Source organism: Muntiacus reevesi, chromosome 1, assembly GCF_963930625.1.
Source record: "Muntiacus reevesi chromosome 1, mMunRee1.1, whole genome shotgun sequence".
NCBI lineage: Eukaryota > Metazoa > Chordata > Mammalia > Artiodactyla > Cervidae > Muntiacus > Muntiacus reevesi.
The window spans coordinates 38,870,605-38,887,390 of NC_089249.1; the positions used below are offsets into that span (position 1 = coordinate 38,870,605).

At 37.9% G+C, this 16,786-nt stretch overlaps 1 protein-coding gene across 5 annotated transcripts in view; it reads left to right on the plus strand.

Moving 5' to 3' along the window:
* Positions 1–16,786, plus strand: part of EPS8 (EGFR pathway substrate 8, signaling adaptor) — a 193,453-nt gene that overhangs the window by 105,413 nt on the left and 71,254 nt on the right. For all 5 annotated transcript variants that reach the window (XM_065940842.1, XM_065940835.1, XM_065940812.1 and 2 more), the window contains one exon: positions 14,784–14,863. In XM_065940842.1, coding sequence (XP_065796914.1) covers positions 14,805–14,863 — 59 coding nt within the window. In that variant the 5' untranslated portion in view covers positions 14,784–14,804. The remainder of the gene's footprint in view (positions 1–14,783; positions 14,864–16,786) is intronic.

The following is a 16,786-nucleotide window of genomic DNA, read 5'->3' on the forward strand; positions in this document are numbered from 1 at the left end:
ATACATTAATAAGCGGATCTGATCTTCATTTGTACAGATTGCTTTTTTTTCCCCATAAAGTCCTGTATCAATCCTGATAAGTGTTCAACTTAAACATTTTTACTTCTAATAACCTTAGGGAGATGTATTTATGTTTTGGAAAAGTGGGATGAATTCAGCACAACATTTGCTTAAAGGTGACATTTCCCATTTTGTGGGTTGTGAGCATTTCTAAAATTATGTTGTCTAGTTTGTAAACCATGGATCCTCTTAAGGAGCTGTACTGAAAATTTCAGAGCGAATTGCTTGCCACGTTCTGTTTATTGTTTAACATCCTTTGCTCTAGGTAATGCTGAGGAAGGTAATCTTGGCAACAGGGTAGTTAAATATTAAAATGTTATGTCTCATACGTGGGTCAGAGCTCTTCTCACTGTACCTGTAAGGTTTTATGATGTACTATTTTTAGGGACCATTTAATACATCATAATGAAATTTGAATTCAAGAGTTTCGATTTCACTAAGGTTAAATTTAGAACTTTTTTTTTTTTTTTTTGGTCTGTCTCTCCACCCAGCTGGGTTACGTCATCAGGCCCAGATAACTCTTTGCTTGCCTTTGTTAAAAGATATGTTGACCTGCTATAATTTAGTGTAGGGCACTACCATGGAAAAAGGACGTTTAGCAATTAAGATATATCATATATCATATGAAGTCCTGATTTCCTCATGGCTTTTGTTTTGTATCAGTCAATGGCACCAAGTCTAATTTTGGAAACCTTCCACCAAAGTTCATACAATATCAGTGGATAGTAACCCTCAAGGCTGATGTACAAGAAGAGGAAATTTGAAAAAAAAAATTATTGGGGGAGGTGGCAGGTGATGTGGGTGAGATGGCCTTCTTGACTTCTTTTTCCAGAATGTTCTCTGAATTCTGCTCAGTTGAGGCATGAATTGACAGGAAAAAAAATCTATATTTTTATTTGTACCCTGAGAGAAAATGTCCCCAGTGAGAATTTTCCCACCCCTTCTGAGAATCGTGCCCAACAACTCTTTACTTCTGGGAAGATGGGAACGTCTTAAATAATGCTTACTTTTTAAAATTCTGATCGTCTTTTGCTGGTGGTAGCCAGGGTTTTTGTTGAGGGCTATAATCTCTCTCATGCCCTGATTTTAGTTGCTTTCTTTGTTTCATTTTCTAGTTCTTTTCTTTCTCTCTCTCTCTCTCTCTCTCCACTTTCTCTCTTTAGCGGTATTCTGTATCCGGCATAACTGAAGCTTAACTCAGACCTTCTCTGGACCACCTGAAATAGGAGTTTTACAGGGAATGAATCATCAGGGGTTTTTATTTGGTGAATCTAAACTTCTTTTTTGTTTTTCCATCTTACCGGTTTAATATCTTTTTTAAAAAAATAGAATGAATAAAGTAATGGTGGGGAATACACACAAATCTCTATGTAGAATAATTCATAATGATTTGTGTAGATAGTCCTTCCTCAAGGATATGGAGCATCACTCTCCACCTTTTAAGAATGTTCTATACATACTGACCTCCTTCCCAAGAGGACTTGTGTGATGGTGGTGAGGAAAGTCACTTTATCATGGGGAGACCTGACATGCTGCCAAGGTCAGCATAAACCATGTGGAGTCAGGGTAGCGGCATGTACTGCTCTTTGTATGGTGTGATGAGAGTGGCACGTGTCTCTCTGTGTCTTTCTTTCCAAAACCTATAACTCCATTCTAACCATGAGAGAAAAATCAGTCAACCCCCTACAGAGAGACATCCTACAGAATAGCAAAGTACAGCACTCCCCAGAAAACTTCCAAGGTCATCATTGCAAGTTGAATTGTATCCCCCCAAAAGAAATGTTCATGTCCTACTGCCCTGTACATATTAGTGTGACCTCATTTGTTTATTATTTTTAATTTAAAATTCTTTTAAGTTGAAGTATGGTTGATTTTATAATGTTGCATTAATTTCAGACATAGAGCAAAGTGATTCAGTTATATGTATTCTTTTCCCATATAGGTTATTGTAAAATATTGAGTATAGTTCCCTGTGTTTGCAATATGACTTTGTTGGATGTCTGTTTTATACACAGTAGTGTGTTTATGCTATTTGATTCCTGGGTTGGAAAGACCAATTGGAGGAGGGCATGCAACCCATTCTAGTAATTTTGCCTGAAGAATCCCACGGACAGAGGAGCCTGGTGCGCTACAGTCTATAGGGTCACAGAGAATTGGACAAGATTGAAGTGACTGAGCATGCACACATAGTGTGTTTATGTTAATCCCAAACTCCTAATTTATCCCTTCCCCCTCTCCCCTTCAGTAAGCATAAATTTATTATGTCTGTGGGTCTGTTTTGTTTTATAAATTCATCTGTATCACTTTTTTTAGATTCCACATATAAGCAATGTCATATGATATTTGTCTTTCTCTGTCTGGCTTACTTCTAGTGTGATAATCTCTAGGTCCATCCATGTTGCTGCAAATGGCAGTAAACCACATCTTATTTATCTGTTCATCTATTGATGGACATTTAGGCTGCTTCCATGTCTTAGCTACTGTAAATAGTGCTGAAGCGAACCCTGGGGTCTATGGATGTTTTCACATCATGGTTTTCTCTGGATATATTCCCAGGATTGGGATCACTGGGTCATGTGGTAGCTCTATTTTTAGTTTTTTAAGAAATCCCCGTACTGTTATCCATAGTGGCTGAACCAATTTAGTTTGGTTGTGAACCTCCCATTCAGATAGGGTCTTTGTTGATGAACCAAGTTGCCGTGAGGTCATACTGGACTGGGGCGAACACTAATCCACTGGCCGGTGTCCCTGTGAAAAGAAGGGAACTTGGACTCAGAGACACACCAAGAAGAGGCCATATGGAGGCAGAGACGGAGGCTGAAGTGCTGCATCTGCAAGCCAGGGGATCCAAAGGTTAGCAGCAGCCATCGAAGGTAGAGGAGCAAGGGAGAATTCTTCCCTATAACCTTCACAGAGAACTTAGCTCTGCTGACACCTTGATTTTGGACTTCTCACCTCCAGAACTATGAGAGAATAAATTTATGTTGTTTTAAGTCACCTAATTTGTGATAATTTTTTATTCCAGCCCTTTCAGTCATAAGAAGCATGGAGAGTTTGAGAAATGCTCATACTCTAGAGGAGCTTAATGAGGCATGGGGACTAAATGTAATGTGGTATTATAGATAGGATTCCAGAAAAGAAAAAAAAAATTAGGTAGAAAGACAAAGGAACTCTGACTAAAGTATTGACTTTAGCTAATAATAAAATATTGATACTGATTCATTGTGACAAATATACCATATTAATATAAGATATTAACAAGGGAATGGAGAACTCAAGAATTTTCTGCGCTATCTTCATTATTTTTCTATAAACCTAAAATGATTCAGAAATTTAAAATTTTATTTCAAAATACTGTAGTTTTAATAAATAGCTGCAGTTTTAATAAGACTTCAAGTGTATTCGGTGGACTAAATAAGTCTCTTTAAAGGGGTGGCAAGTGGTGAGGAGGCACCTGAATCTACTTTAGCTGATTAATTACATCACAGGGTACTTTACATCACAGGGTACTTTTGAGTCAAAAATTTCCACTGATAAAGTGTGCTGCTGCTGCTGCTGCTGCTGCTTCTAAGTCACTTCAATCGTGTCCGACTCTGTGCGACCCCAGAGACGGCAGCCTACCAGGTTCCCCGTCCCTGGGGTTCTCCAGGCAAGAACACTGGAGTGCGTTGCCATTTCCTTCTTCAACTGATACAGTGTATGCTCCTTTAAAAATCAATTTGTTGTGATCTTTTTCACAGAACTAGAACAAAAAATATTTTAAGTTTGTGTGGAAATACAGAAGATCTCAAATAGCCAAAGCAATATTGAAAAAGATGAATTGGAAGAATCAGGGTAACTTACTTCAGACTATACTACAAAGTTACAGTCATCCAAACCATATGGTACTGGCACAAAAACAGACATATGAATCAATAGAATGATAGGTTAGAAAACCCAGAAATAAACCCATGCATCTAATATCAATTCATCTAAAACAAAGGAGGCAAGAATATACAATGGAGAAAAGACAGTCTCTTCAATAAGTGGTGCTGGGAAAACTGGACAGCTACATGTAAAAGAATGAAACTGAAACATTCTCTGACACCATACACAACAGTAAACTCAAAATTAGTTAACAACCTAATTGTAAAATGAGGCACTGTAAAAGTCCTGGAGGAAAACGTAAGTAGAACACTCTTTGACATGAATACCAGCAATATCTTTTTAAATCTGTCTCCTAGAGTGATGGAAACACAAACAAAATAAAACAGGAAGTCAGTTTATTATAGCAACCAGTCCATAAGACTGTAAGTCCACTATTAGTCATGGAAATAATATAATGTGGAAGGTACACATTTTGATGAAAGGTTTTATCAAGCCTGTATAGGGAGGGTACATGTAAAAAGGAAAACTCATACATAAATAAATATATACAGATTTCACTTTAAATTCCTCATACCACTTGGAAATTTCATGGCAACCTTGCTCAGAAATTGTTCAAGATCTGATCCAATCACCAGCTCTTCCCCACACTCCCAGTAGCCACCTCCATGTTCCTGTTCAGGAATTCCAGTTCCAACTGCCTGACCTGCTCTCTTTGGAGATCTGAGTCCCAGATCCATGGATTTGCTGAACTATTTTATTTTATTTTTTCAAAAATTTTATAGTTGCTTTACAGTGTCGTATTAGTTTCCGCTATACAGCAAAGTGAACCAGCTATATGTATGCATATATCCTCTCTTTTCTGGATTTCTTTCCCATTTAGGTCACCATGGAGCACTGAGTGGAGTTCCTTGTTCTATATAGTAGGTTTTCATTAGTTTCTATCAGTTCCGTTTAGACCCTTAGTTGTGTCAGACTCTTTGTGACCCCATGGGCTGCAACATGCCAGGCTTCCCTGTCCATCACCAACTCCCACAGCTTACTCAAACTCATGTCCATCGAATTGATGATGCCATCCAACCATCTCATCCTCTGTCATCCCCTTCTCTTCCCGCCGTCAATCTTACCCAGCATCAGGGTCTTTTCAAATGAGTCAGTTCATCCCATCAGGTGGTCAAAGTGTTTGAGTTTCAGCTTCAATATCAGTCCTTCCAATGAGTATTCAGAACTGATTTCCTTTAGGATTGACTGGTTGGATCTCCTTGCTGTCCAAGTGACTCTCAAGAGTCTTCTCTTCTTCATCACCACAGTTCAAAAGTATCAGTTCTTCAGTGCTCAGCTTTCTTTGCAGTCCAACTCTGGCATCCATACATGACTACTGGAAAAACCATAGCTTTGACTAGATGAATCTTTGTTGGCAAAATAGTGTCTCTGCTTTTTAATATGCTGTCTAGGTTGGTCATAGCTTTTCTTCCAAGGAGAAGCATCTTATAATTTCATGGCTGCAGTCAACATCTGCAGTGATTCTGGAGCCCTCCCAAATTAAAGTCTGTAACTGTTTCCATTGTTTCCCCATCTCTTTGCCATGAAGTGATGGGACCGGATGCTGTGATCTTAGTTTTCTGAATGTTGAGTTTTAAACCAACTTTTTCACTCTCCTCTTTCACTTTCATCAAGAAGCTTTTTAGTTCTTTTTCGCTTTCTGCCTTAAGGGTGGTGTCATCTGAATATCTGAGGTTATTGATATTTCTCCCAGCAATATTGATTCTACCTTGTGCTTCATCCGGCCCAGCATTTCACATGATATACTCTGAATGGAACTTAAATAAGCAGGGTGACAGTATACAGCCTTGACGTATTCCTTTCCCAATATGGAACCAGTCTGTTGTTCCATGTCCAGTTCTGACTGTTGCTTCTTGACCTGCATACAGATTTCTTAGGAGGCAGGTCAGATGGTCTGGTATTCCCATCTCTTGAAGAATTTTCCAGTTTGTTGTGATCCATGCAGTCAAAGGCTCCGACATAGTCAATAAAGCAGAAGTAGATGTTTTTCTGAAACTTTCTTTTTTCTATGATCCAGTGGATGTTGGCAATTTGATTTCTTGTTCCTCTGCCTTTTCTGAAACCAGCTTGAACATCTGGAAGTTCACAGTTCACATACTGTTGAAGCCTGGCTTGGAGAATTTAAGCATTACTTTGCTAGCGTGAGAGATGAGTGCAATGATGTGGTAGTTTGAGCATTCTTTGGCATTGCCTTCTTAGGGATTGGAATGAAAATGGACCTTTTCCAGTCCTGTGGCCACTTCTGAGTTTTCCAAATTTGCTGGCATATTGAGTGCAGCACTTTCAGAGCATCATTTTTTAGGATTTGAAATAGCTCAAGTGGAATTCCATCACCTCCTCTAGATTTGTTCGTAGTGAATCTTCCTAAGGCCCCCCTGACTTCACATTTCAGGATGTCTGGCTCTAGGTGAGTGATCACAGCATTGTGGTTATCTGGGTCATGAAGATCTTTCTTGTATAGCTCTTCTGTGTATTCTTGTCACCTCTTCTTAATACCTTCTGCTTCTGTTAGGTCCATACCATTTCTGTCCTTTATTGAGCCCATCTTTGCATGAAATGTTCCCTTGGTATCTCTAATTTTCTTGAAGAGATCTCTAGTCTTTCCCATTCTATTGTTTTCCTCTATTTCTTGGCATTGATCACTGAGGAAAGCTTTCTTATCTCTTCTTGCTATTTTTTGGAACTCTGCATTCAGATGGATATATCTTTCCTTTTCTCCTTTGCCTTTAGCTTCTCTTCTTTTCTCAACTATTTGTAAGGCCTTCTCAGACAACCATTTTTCCTTTTTGCATTTCTTTTTCTTGGGGATGGTCTTGATCCCTGCCTCCTATACAATATCATGGACCTCTGTCCATAGGGCACTCTATCAGATCCAATCCCTTGAATGTATTTGTCGTTTCTACTGTATAATCATAAGGGATTTAATTTAGGTCATATATGAATGATCTAATGGTTTTCCCTACTGTCTTCAATTTCTTTGTGAATTTGGCAATAAGGAGTTCATGATCTGAGCCACAGACAACTCCCAGTCTTGTTTTTTCTGACTGTATAGAGCTTCTCCATCTTTGGCTGCAAAGAATATAATCAATCTGATTTTGGTATTCACCATCTGGTGATGTCCATGTGTAGAGTCTCCTCTTGTGTTGTTGGAAGAGGGTGTTTGCTATGACCAGTGTGTTCTCTTGGCAAAACTCTGTTAGCCTTTTTTCTGCTTCATTTTGTACTCCAAGGCCAAGTTTGCCTGTTACTCCAGGTATTTCTTGACTTCCTACTTTTGCATTCCAGTCCCCTATAATAAAAAGGACATCTTTTTTGGGTGTTAGTTCTAGAAGGTCATGTAGGTCTTCATAGAACTGTTCAACTTCAGCTTCTTCAGCATTACTGGTCGGGGCATAGACTTGGATTACGGTGATATTGAATGGTTTGCCTTGGAAATGAACAGATTATTCTGTTGTTTTTGAGATTGCATCCAAGTACTGCATTTTGGACTCTTATTGACTATGATGACTATTCCAGTTTTTCTAAGGGATTTTTGCCCACAGTAGTAGATATAATGGTCATCTGAGTTAAATCCACCCATTCCAGTCCATTTTAGCTTGCTGATTCCTAAAACGTCGACGTTCACTCTTGCCACCTCCTTTTTGACCACTTCCAACTTGCCTTGATTCATGGACGTAACATGCCAGCTTCCTGTGCAGTATTGCTTTTTAATGCATCGGACTTTTATTTCCATCACCAGTCACATCCAGAAATGGGTGTGGATTATTAGTTTCTATATATAGTATCAATTGTGTACATATGTCAGTGCCAATCTCCTAATTCATCCTATCACCAGCTTACCCTTTAGTATTCAGGCGTGTGTTCTCTATGTCTATGGGCACCTGGTCTCTTTAGCTCAGTTTTTTCTTCTGTAAAATGGAAAAGAGTTACTTCTTTGAAGAATGAATGTAAAGATTGAATAAGATAATGGATAAACAATGTTTAGAACAATATGTGGTACAGCGCAAGCAGTTGATGAATAGCAGATGTTCTTTTTAAAAGTAGCACCTTTTCCCAAATCAGTATAGTATTAATGTTTTGAGCTGATATGTTAGTCATTTCTCATGTATCATATCAAAGAGGTGTATATACACTGATGATATCATCATAGCAATAAGAATTAGAGGAAAATACTCAGATAGTTGTAACAGGGTATATGTGTCTCTTCTCTGTGCTAGGCTTTCCTAAGAAGTCTATTAAGTACTAAACATATAATTATTACTAGAGTGTTTCTTGTTAGTTGCTTATTAAGTTTTAGTAACAAGTATTTTTTTCTCATCTAGTTCTTAAGCCAGTGACATGCTGAATTGAACATAGATTTTCCCCAAAATTATGACCTAACTTATAAACAGCCTAAGAATTTTCTCAGAATTATTAAAAGAAAAGAATCAAGATAATTATTTTAAATGATTGCAATGCATTGTGCGTTTAAGGCACAGAATTATTCTTTCTAGATGGAGATTGGCCTTGAGAAAATACTGTGCTTTCATATAGCCTAGAAATTGTTGTGATACTTTAACAAGTGTTAGATACTATTGTCATCATCATCATTTTTTTAAATAACAGTTTAGTGTTATTAGTTTCCTAAGTTTTTTCACACACAAAATTTCTCTATTCCTAAATGGGCGACCAATGACATAGAGAAATAGATGGTGACTTTTCTACAGGTGACAATACTGGTAAGATGTATTGAAAAGTGATTGCTCTAGAAGACACAGAAGGAGTTAGAATATGTGATAATTCAGAAGGTTTAAATTATACTTTTTGGTCTTTTTTATACTGTAAGCACAATCATTGATAGACAATGTCACACGGTATTGGTAGAAATTAAATTTCAATGGTCTTTTACTTAAAACCCTACATAATGATGATAATCAACCTCCTCACCCTGCAGTTTGGTTATCACTTAGATCAAGAAACAAAAATTAAATTAAGTTGAAATTGAAATACAGTTGCTTCAAGATAGGTACTCGGTCACACACAGGCTAACAAAAACTTAAATAAACAAGCAAACAAAAGTCTGTGGTGTTTTTCTTAGGGCATATGTCATTTCAGAACAGCTTAAAAACAGCTTATGCAGAGAGTGCTGCTGGTTGTGCAGTAGCTAGATTGTGTAGTGGGATACTGACATTGTATAATGCCTACAGACTCATTCATCAATTTGTAAACGGAAAAGAAAAGGGAATATAAATTATTTATATTTGGGATCTTAAATTTTCTGATAAAAGTTTAGCTTGCTAGTTTAGCCTTATTATAGCCTTATTTATTTCCTCTTACAGTGATTTTCATACATTTTATTTGCTTTCCTTTGAAAATTTCAGTATTGAACATTTTTGATATGCTTAACTTAGATCTTAAATTTATCCTCCTTATCTTTATAATTGCAAAGGAATGCTATTTTCTGGAGAAAATGAGGGGAAAATTATAGTAACTATGACTTACAAAAAGTGTTTTCATAAGGAAATTGATGCTCTTATTTCAAATTTGTTGGAAGCTATTATGAAGATTTTAGTGTACACTTTTAGTAGAATTAAGTGGTTACTGTACAGTAGAGTTAGCTGAATTTTTCCGCCCTTAAGAGCAGTGAAGAAAAACTTTGTCTCAGCTTTTGAGTTGTTTTGTCTAAGAGTTAATAAAAGTAAAAGCATATAGTTTCTCAGTAAGAGTTGATGATTCTTCTATATCTGTATATACGTATATATACACACACATATGCATATATTGTTGTTGTTGTTGAGTCACCCAGCCATGTCTGACTCTTTGCAGCCCCATGGACTGCAGCATGCCAGGCCTCCCTGTCTTGCCTCCTATCCTGGAGTTTGCCCAAGTTCAGGTTCATCGCATCAGTGATGCTGTCCAGCCATCTCATCCTCTGACGCCCTCTTCTCCTTCTGTCCTCAGTCTTTCCCAGCATCAGGGAATTTTCCAGTGAGTCATCTGTTCGCATTAGATGACCAAAATACTAGAGCTTCAGCTTCAGCATCAGTCCTTCCAGTGAGCGTTCAGGGTTGATCTCCCTTAAGATTGACTGGTTTGATCTCCTTGTTGCCCAAGGGACTTTCAGGAGTCTTCTCCAGCACCACAGGTTGAAGACATCAGTTCTTTGGTGTTGTGCCTTCTTCATGGCCCAGCTCTCACAACTGTACGTGACCCTTGGGAAGACCATAGCCTTGACTATACGGACCTTTGTCGGCAGAGTAATATTTCTGTTTTTCTACACACTGTCTAAGTTTGTCATTGCTTTCTTGCCAAGAATCTGTTGTCTTTTGAGTTCATGGCTACAGTCATGGCTGCAGTCACCATCTGCAGTGATTTTGGAGCCCAAGAAGATGAAATTTGTCACTACTTCCACTGTTTCTCCTTCTATTTGCCATGCACTAATGGGGCCAGATGCCACGATCTTGGGTTTTTAATATTTAGTCTTAAGCCAGCTCTTTCACTCTCCTTCTTCACCCTCATTAAAAGGCACTTTAGTTCCTCTTCACTTTCTGCCATTAGAGTGGTATAATCCGCATATTTGAGGTTGTTATGTTTCTTCCACCTGTCTTGATTCCAGCCTGTAACTCATCCAGCCCGGCATTTCTCATGATGTGCTCAGCGTATTGTTTAAACAAACAGGGTGATGGCACACAGCCCTGTCATACTGCTTTCTCAATCTTAAACCAGTCTGTTGTTCCATACAGGATTCTAACTTTTGCTTTCTTATCTGCGTACAGGTTTCTCAGGAGACAGTAAGGTGGTCTAGTATTCCCATCTCTCTTAAGAGCTTTCCACACTTTGTCATGATCTACATAGTCAAAGGCTTGAGTGTAGCTGATGAAACAGAGATAGATGTTTTTCTGAAATTCCTTTGCTTTCTCTCTAATCCAGTGAATGTTGGCAATTTGATCTGTAGTTCCTCTTCCTTTTCTAAACCCAGCTTGGACATGTGGAAATTCCTGGTTCGCATAATACTGAAGCCTGAAGCCTAGCATGCAAGATTTTAAGCATGACCTTACTAGCATGGGAGATGAGTGCATTTGTCCAATGGTTAGCATGTTTTTTGGTGATGCTCTTTTTGGGATTGGGATGAGGATAGACCTTTTCCAGTCCTGTGGCTACTGCTGGGTCTTCCAGATTTGCTGACATAATGAATGCAAAACCTTGATGGCATCATCCTTTAGGGATTTGAATAGTTCTGCTAGAATCTCATCACATCCACTAGCTTTATTAAGAGCGGTGCTTCTTAAGGCCCACTTGACTTATGTAGAGATATGTATCTACATATGGTATATATGTGTGTCTCTGTGTGTGTGTATATATATATATATATGTATGCATATATGTGTATGACATATAGTGGCTCAGTGGTAAAGAATCTGCCTTCAATGCAGGAAACGCAGGTTCAGTCCCTGGGTTGGGAAGATTCCCTGGAGGAGGACATGGCTTCCCATTCCAGTATTCTTGTCTGGAGAATTCCATGGGCAGAGGAGCCTGGTGGGCTATAGCCTGTGGGGTTGCAAACAGTCAGACATAACTGAAGCAACTGAGGACTCAGCATATATATGTGTGTGTATATATATATGGTCCATGTAGGTATAAATTGGATATATCTTTTAAAAGCCTAAAGGAGAACAAACATTTGTAATTGTTTCCTTTGCAAAGAGTGCTCTATATTGCTTTGTTTAAATATCTAAAAGCCTCCACAATGCTACATGAGCATCTGTGACAAATGACACTATGGTTGCTAAAGAGGAAAGTTTCTATATTTAAAATTCAGTTTAGCAAATCAACATTTTCTATTCCTTTTTCAAGTGTCTCATTCTGACAAATCACTATTTTAAAACAAAACACAAACCATGCATTTATTTGACTGTCATGAAGAATTAAACATGAAAAAGATGAGCTGTGGCTATCGCTTTTCACTAAAACCACCTGCTGTGGTTTTAAAATGCAAACTAGATCAAAAGCACTACAAACCCTGGGGGTTTAATTTATGTACTGAATGAAAACCAGCTTGTTTTAAAAGAGTGCTTTTTTTTTTTACCTTTAGAAGAAACTTGTACACCTATCTCATTTGATCTTTCATTAGCCCTGTGAGCTAGAGAGACCAAGAATTACCTCTGTTTTACTGATGAAAAAATAGAGACAGAGGCTTAATTGACTTGCTTAGGCTAGTTAGTGCCAGAAATGGTGTTAAAGTTCTAGGCTTTTGTGAAAGCCTCTGTCCTAACCTTTAGCTCCCTGGAGGCTCAGCAATAAAGAATCCACATACAGTGAAGGAGATGCAGGAGACACAGGTTTGATCCCTGGGTCCAGAAGATTGCGGGAGTGGCAATCTGCGCCTGGGAAATCCCATGGACAGAGGAGCCTGGTGGGCTACAGTCCATAGGGTCACTAAGAATTGAACACTACTGAGCAACAAACACACACACACTACACAAAGACACCATAATGTTATCTTAGGCCTCTGTCCTGGCCCAAATTCTAGAATGTAACAGTGGTACGCTCTCTCTTGATCCTATAGGCTTGTGAGAACCAACTGTGAAATATTCAGGATTTCGTGAGCTGCTGTTAAACCATTGCTAGCTTGGAATGGGCCGTAGTGGGAATACAGGAAGTATTACAAATCAGGGTTCTGTTTTTCTCTAGAGAACTGGTTTACCTCTGTGCACTGATTGTATCTAAGTATGAACCAAAGGAAAATCAGCAACAATAATAAAAACCGAAACAGTAATATAGCATAAATGTAATGTTATGGGTATACTATTTGCCTAGGTTAAAGATCAATATTTCTTTGTTCCTTAATTTAGAAATTTGCTTCTAAGCTATGAATAAATATGGACAAGACTCTCAGAAAATGTTGAATTAAACTTGAGTGTTTTGAGGACCTTCATAAATCTTATCCATTCTTTAAGAACTAGGTCAAGTTCCAACCCTTCCAAAAATTATGGTGTTTGCCTTGCTTTTCCTATCTCAGAACCTCTAACAGATTTAAAATAGAGCCTTATACCTTGGGACCTATTTACTGTGTGTTTCATATGGATTGGTTTTGTCTCCATAAGAATATAGTAAACTCTTTGAAGAGTAGGATGTAGATATCTAGTCCATGCTTCTTTCTTTGAATTAATATCTAATGAACACCTAGCCTGTGCCTGGTACCGTTCTTAATGCTTAAGAAACAGCAGTCATCAGATAAGTCTCTGCCCTTATGGAGCTTAAAGTCTAATGAAGAATCAGAAATTAGTTTAAACAAATGAGAAATTACAACTGTGGTAAATACTTTGAAAAATTGTGTATCGTGCTGAGTGTATCTGATAGTGGGCTTTTATCTATTCACAGAGGTCAGTAAATGCTTCCCTGAGGACATGGTGATTGAACTAAGATCTGAAGAATGGAAAAGAGTTAATTTGAAGTTATTAGGTCTTGAATATTATTTCTTTATGTAGACTTTCTGTTCCCTCCCTATTTAAGTTCCCATAAATCATATACCTGCCCCCCCCCACATGGCCCTTAATTTTCCCTTTGTAACAGTAACAACAATTTAAAATATTATATTTATTTACTCAGTGTATGTTTTTCCTATTAGACTATTGGTGCAAAGCTAAGACTATGGCTCTTTTCATCTCCTTCGGAGTCCCAGTATTCATCATAGAACCTGGCATGTAACTCACACAGTAGCTGTTAATGTTTCTACTATCTTTGCCTTTGTCTCATAGTGAAGCTGGGACATGTCCCACCTACCTTTCAGTTATTGAAGGAACATAGTGATGTAATGTATACAAAAGTCAGAAATGTAAGACAAGACCCAAAATTGTTTAGTGCCACAGAAACCAAGAAGGGCCAAGTATTTAGGGGTGAATAAGAATAATTCAGCTGGAGGAATGCTGTCTAGGAGAAAAAGAAAAGGCCATTGGATATGGCAATAAGGAAGTTTTACTTATTTGCACTCATCTTATTTGAAGGAAATTTGTTCAGTTTATGAAACAGATTAAAAATGGTTTCTGAAGAGAAGTATCTGGTGTTAATTTAAAAAGTTGCTTTTCTTGAAGAGTAAAAGGAATGTATAAATGAATACCTTCTTGAAAAAAGTTTCCAAGTGTATGGATAGGATGTGGTCAGATATGCTTTGAAAGAAGGAATAAAGAAAATGGAAGGAAGGATAGAAGGAAGGAAGAAAGAAAAGCTAAATACAGAAAAAAAAAAGAATGGAAGAAACTGGCAGGACTGTTAAATGGTTATCTTTAAATGACGGGGTTGGGTGATACTTTTCCCCCCCGTACTATTTTGTATTTTGTGCTTTTGTGCTTTTCTGTATTTTTCAAGTTTTTTTTTTTTTAATTTAATGAGTCTATATTACTTTCATAATGAAATATTAAAATAACATGTCATAAAATTGAGTAAAATATAGAATTATGCTTATCTAGTTTGAGGGTTCAGAACTATATTTACAATTTTTCTTTTACTCACCTGGGGTTTGATCCCTGATCAGGGAACTAGATCCCATGTGCTGCAACCAAAGATCCCACATGGTGCAACTAAGACCCGGTGCAGCTAAATAAGTAAATAAATATTAGGAAAACAATTTTTAAATGGCAATTTAATTTCTGTTTGTATGTCCCTATGTAATTCTGGAGCTTGAGCTCTCTAAGGGTGGAGATATTTATATTTCTAGCATCACCCTGGAAATGACACATATTTTGTTGAATGAATAACTTTAAAGCTGAGATGTCTCAACCTTTTTACTGCCTTCAATCCATGAACCTTTCTCTTTTCAGAACACAAGCATTAAAATCACGATGAATGGTCATATTTCCAATCATCCCAGTGGTTTTGGAATGAATCCATCTCAAATGAAGTAAGTTGGAAATTTTATATTTCATTTTTTGCTTATTTTAATTTGTTTTGGTAGTTTTGTTTTATATTTTCACAAAAAGATCTGTTTCACTTCTTTATGTAGTTCATTCCTCAATATATAACTTCTTGTAACATTAAGATATGTTATTGTTAAAAGTTTACTGTGTCTCATAAGAAAAAAGATGGTTAAGCAATCAACCCCAATGACAATGATCTAATTGAAGATGTTTTGTTCTGGTATTTTATGTATTAATGCTTTCCATAGTTGAATATGTACTCTATTTTATAGCTTTCACTTTGGAGCATTCAGTTTTTGTTATTTGTAAAATATTTGCATTTGAGGAGAGTTAAATGTCATCTAGTCCAGTCTCTCAAGATATTTACCATTGTGTAAAATTTAAAAAAAGGCCAGTTCCTGTGGCTTTAGATATAATTTGAAATCGTTACCCCAACTTAAGTGGCCATTGCCTTGTATATTGTGGTTAATATTGTTGTTATTTTATATTGGCCATTCTAATTTAGAGTTCACTATCTTTCATAGCTCGTTTATTCACATGTTTCAGATCTAGCCTGTTCCCATTGCTTCACGTTTTCTTTTTACAAAGATGATTGCCAATGCCTTTAGTGCTGGTCAGTAAGAGATACCAGGGGAGTATGTCCAGTGTCATCTTTATCTTGTCCATCAGTTTATTCAAGTCAGAAAGTTTTACCACAGCTTCATTTTCCCCCCTTTTTCTTATAATAAATATCCATTTAATCATGAATTTATTATAATTTCTTCTATTAAGGAATTCTTATTTCTATCCCAAACTATTCCTTCTCTTCTGACTTTATTTGTGGGCTTTATCTCCTGCCTGAATTTTTACAGTCCCTTTCCATCTGGTTTTGTTCAGTTGCTAAGTCGTGTCTGACTCTTGGCGACCCCATGGACTGCAGCACACCAGGCCTTCCTGTCCTTCACTATCTCCCAGCTGCTGCTGCTGCTAAGTCACTTCAGTCGTGTCCGACTCCATGTGATCCCATAGACGGCAGCCCACCAGGCTCCCCCGTCCCTGGGATTCTCCAGGCAAGAACACTGGAGTGGGTTGCCATTTCCTTCTCCAAAGTGTGAAAGTGAAGTTGCTCAGTCGTGTCCGACTCTTAGCAACCCCGTGGACTGCAGCCCACCAGGCTCCTCCATCCATGGGGTTTTCCAGGCAAGAGTACTGGAGTGGGGTGCCATTGCCTTCTCTGCTATCTCCCAGAGTTTGCTCAAATCCATATCCATTGAGTCAGTGATGCCATCCAACCGTCTCATCCTCTGCCACCCTCTTCTCCTTTTGCCTTCAGTCTTCCCATCTGGTTACCTTGCCATTAATTCCTGGATTATCTTTCTTAAAAAGTAGTTTGGATCATGTTACTTCCCTGTATAAAGAGAACAGAAATTTATTTCTTAAGCTATTTGCCTTCCCTGCTTCTTGAACCATTCATCTCTGCCAAGCACATCCCATTAGATGCTTATTCCTTCAACAGCCATCCTGTTTCTTGAGACAGATCTACATGCTTTTTCCTTGCTTAATTCTCACCTGCTTCTGGAGCTTCCTTCCATTCTTTTAGATTCTGCTTAAATGCCAGTCAACTCTTCTTGAGCATCCTTATAGAAACTTAGTCCCTTTTTGATGTTTTATTTATTAGTTTTACCCAGATATCACATTCTATTGTAATCATTTTACTTGTTGTATGAACAATACACTCCCTACCCCCCTACCCCCGCCTTTGTTGTTGTTTAGTTGCTAAGTCCTGTCTGACTGTTTTGCGACCCCATGGACTGCAGCCCACCAGGATCTTCTGTCCATGGGATTCTCCAGGCAAGAATTCTAGAGTGGGTTGCCATTTCCTTCTCTTTAAGTATCTTCACAACACAGGGATCGAACTTGTGTCTTCT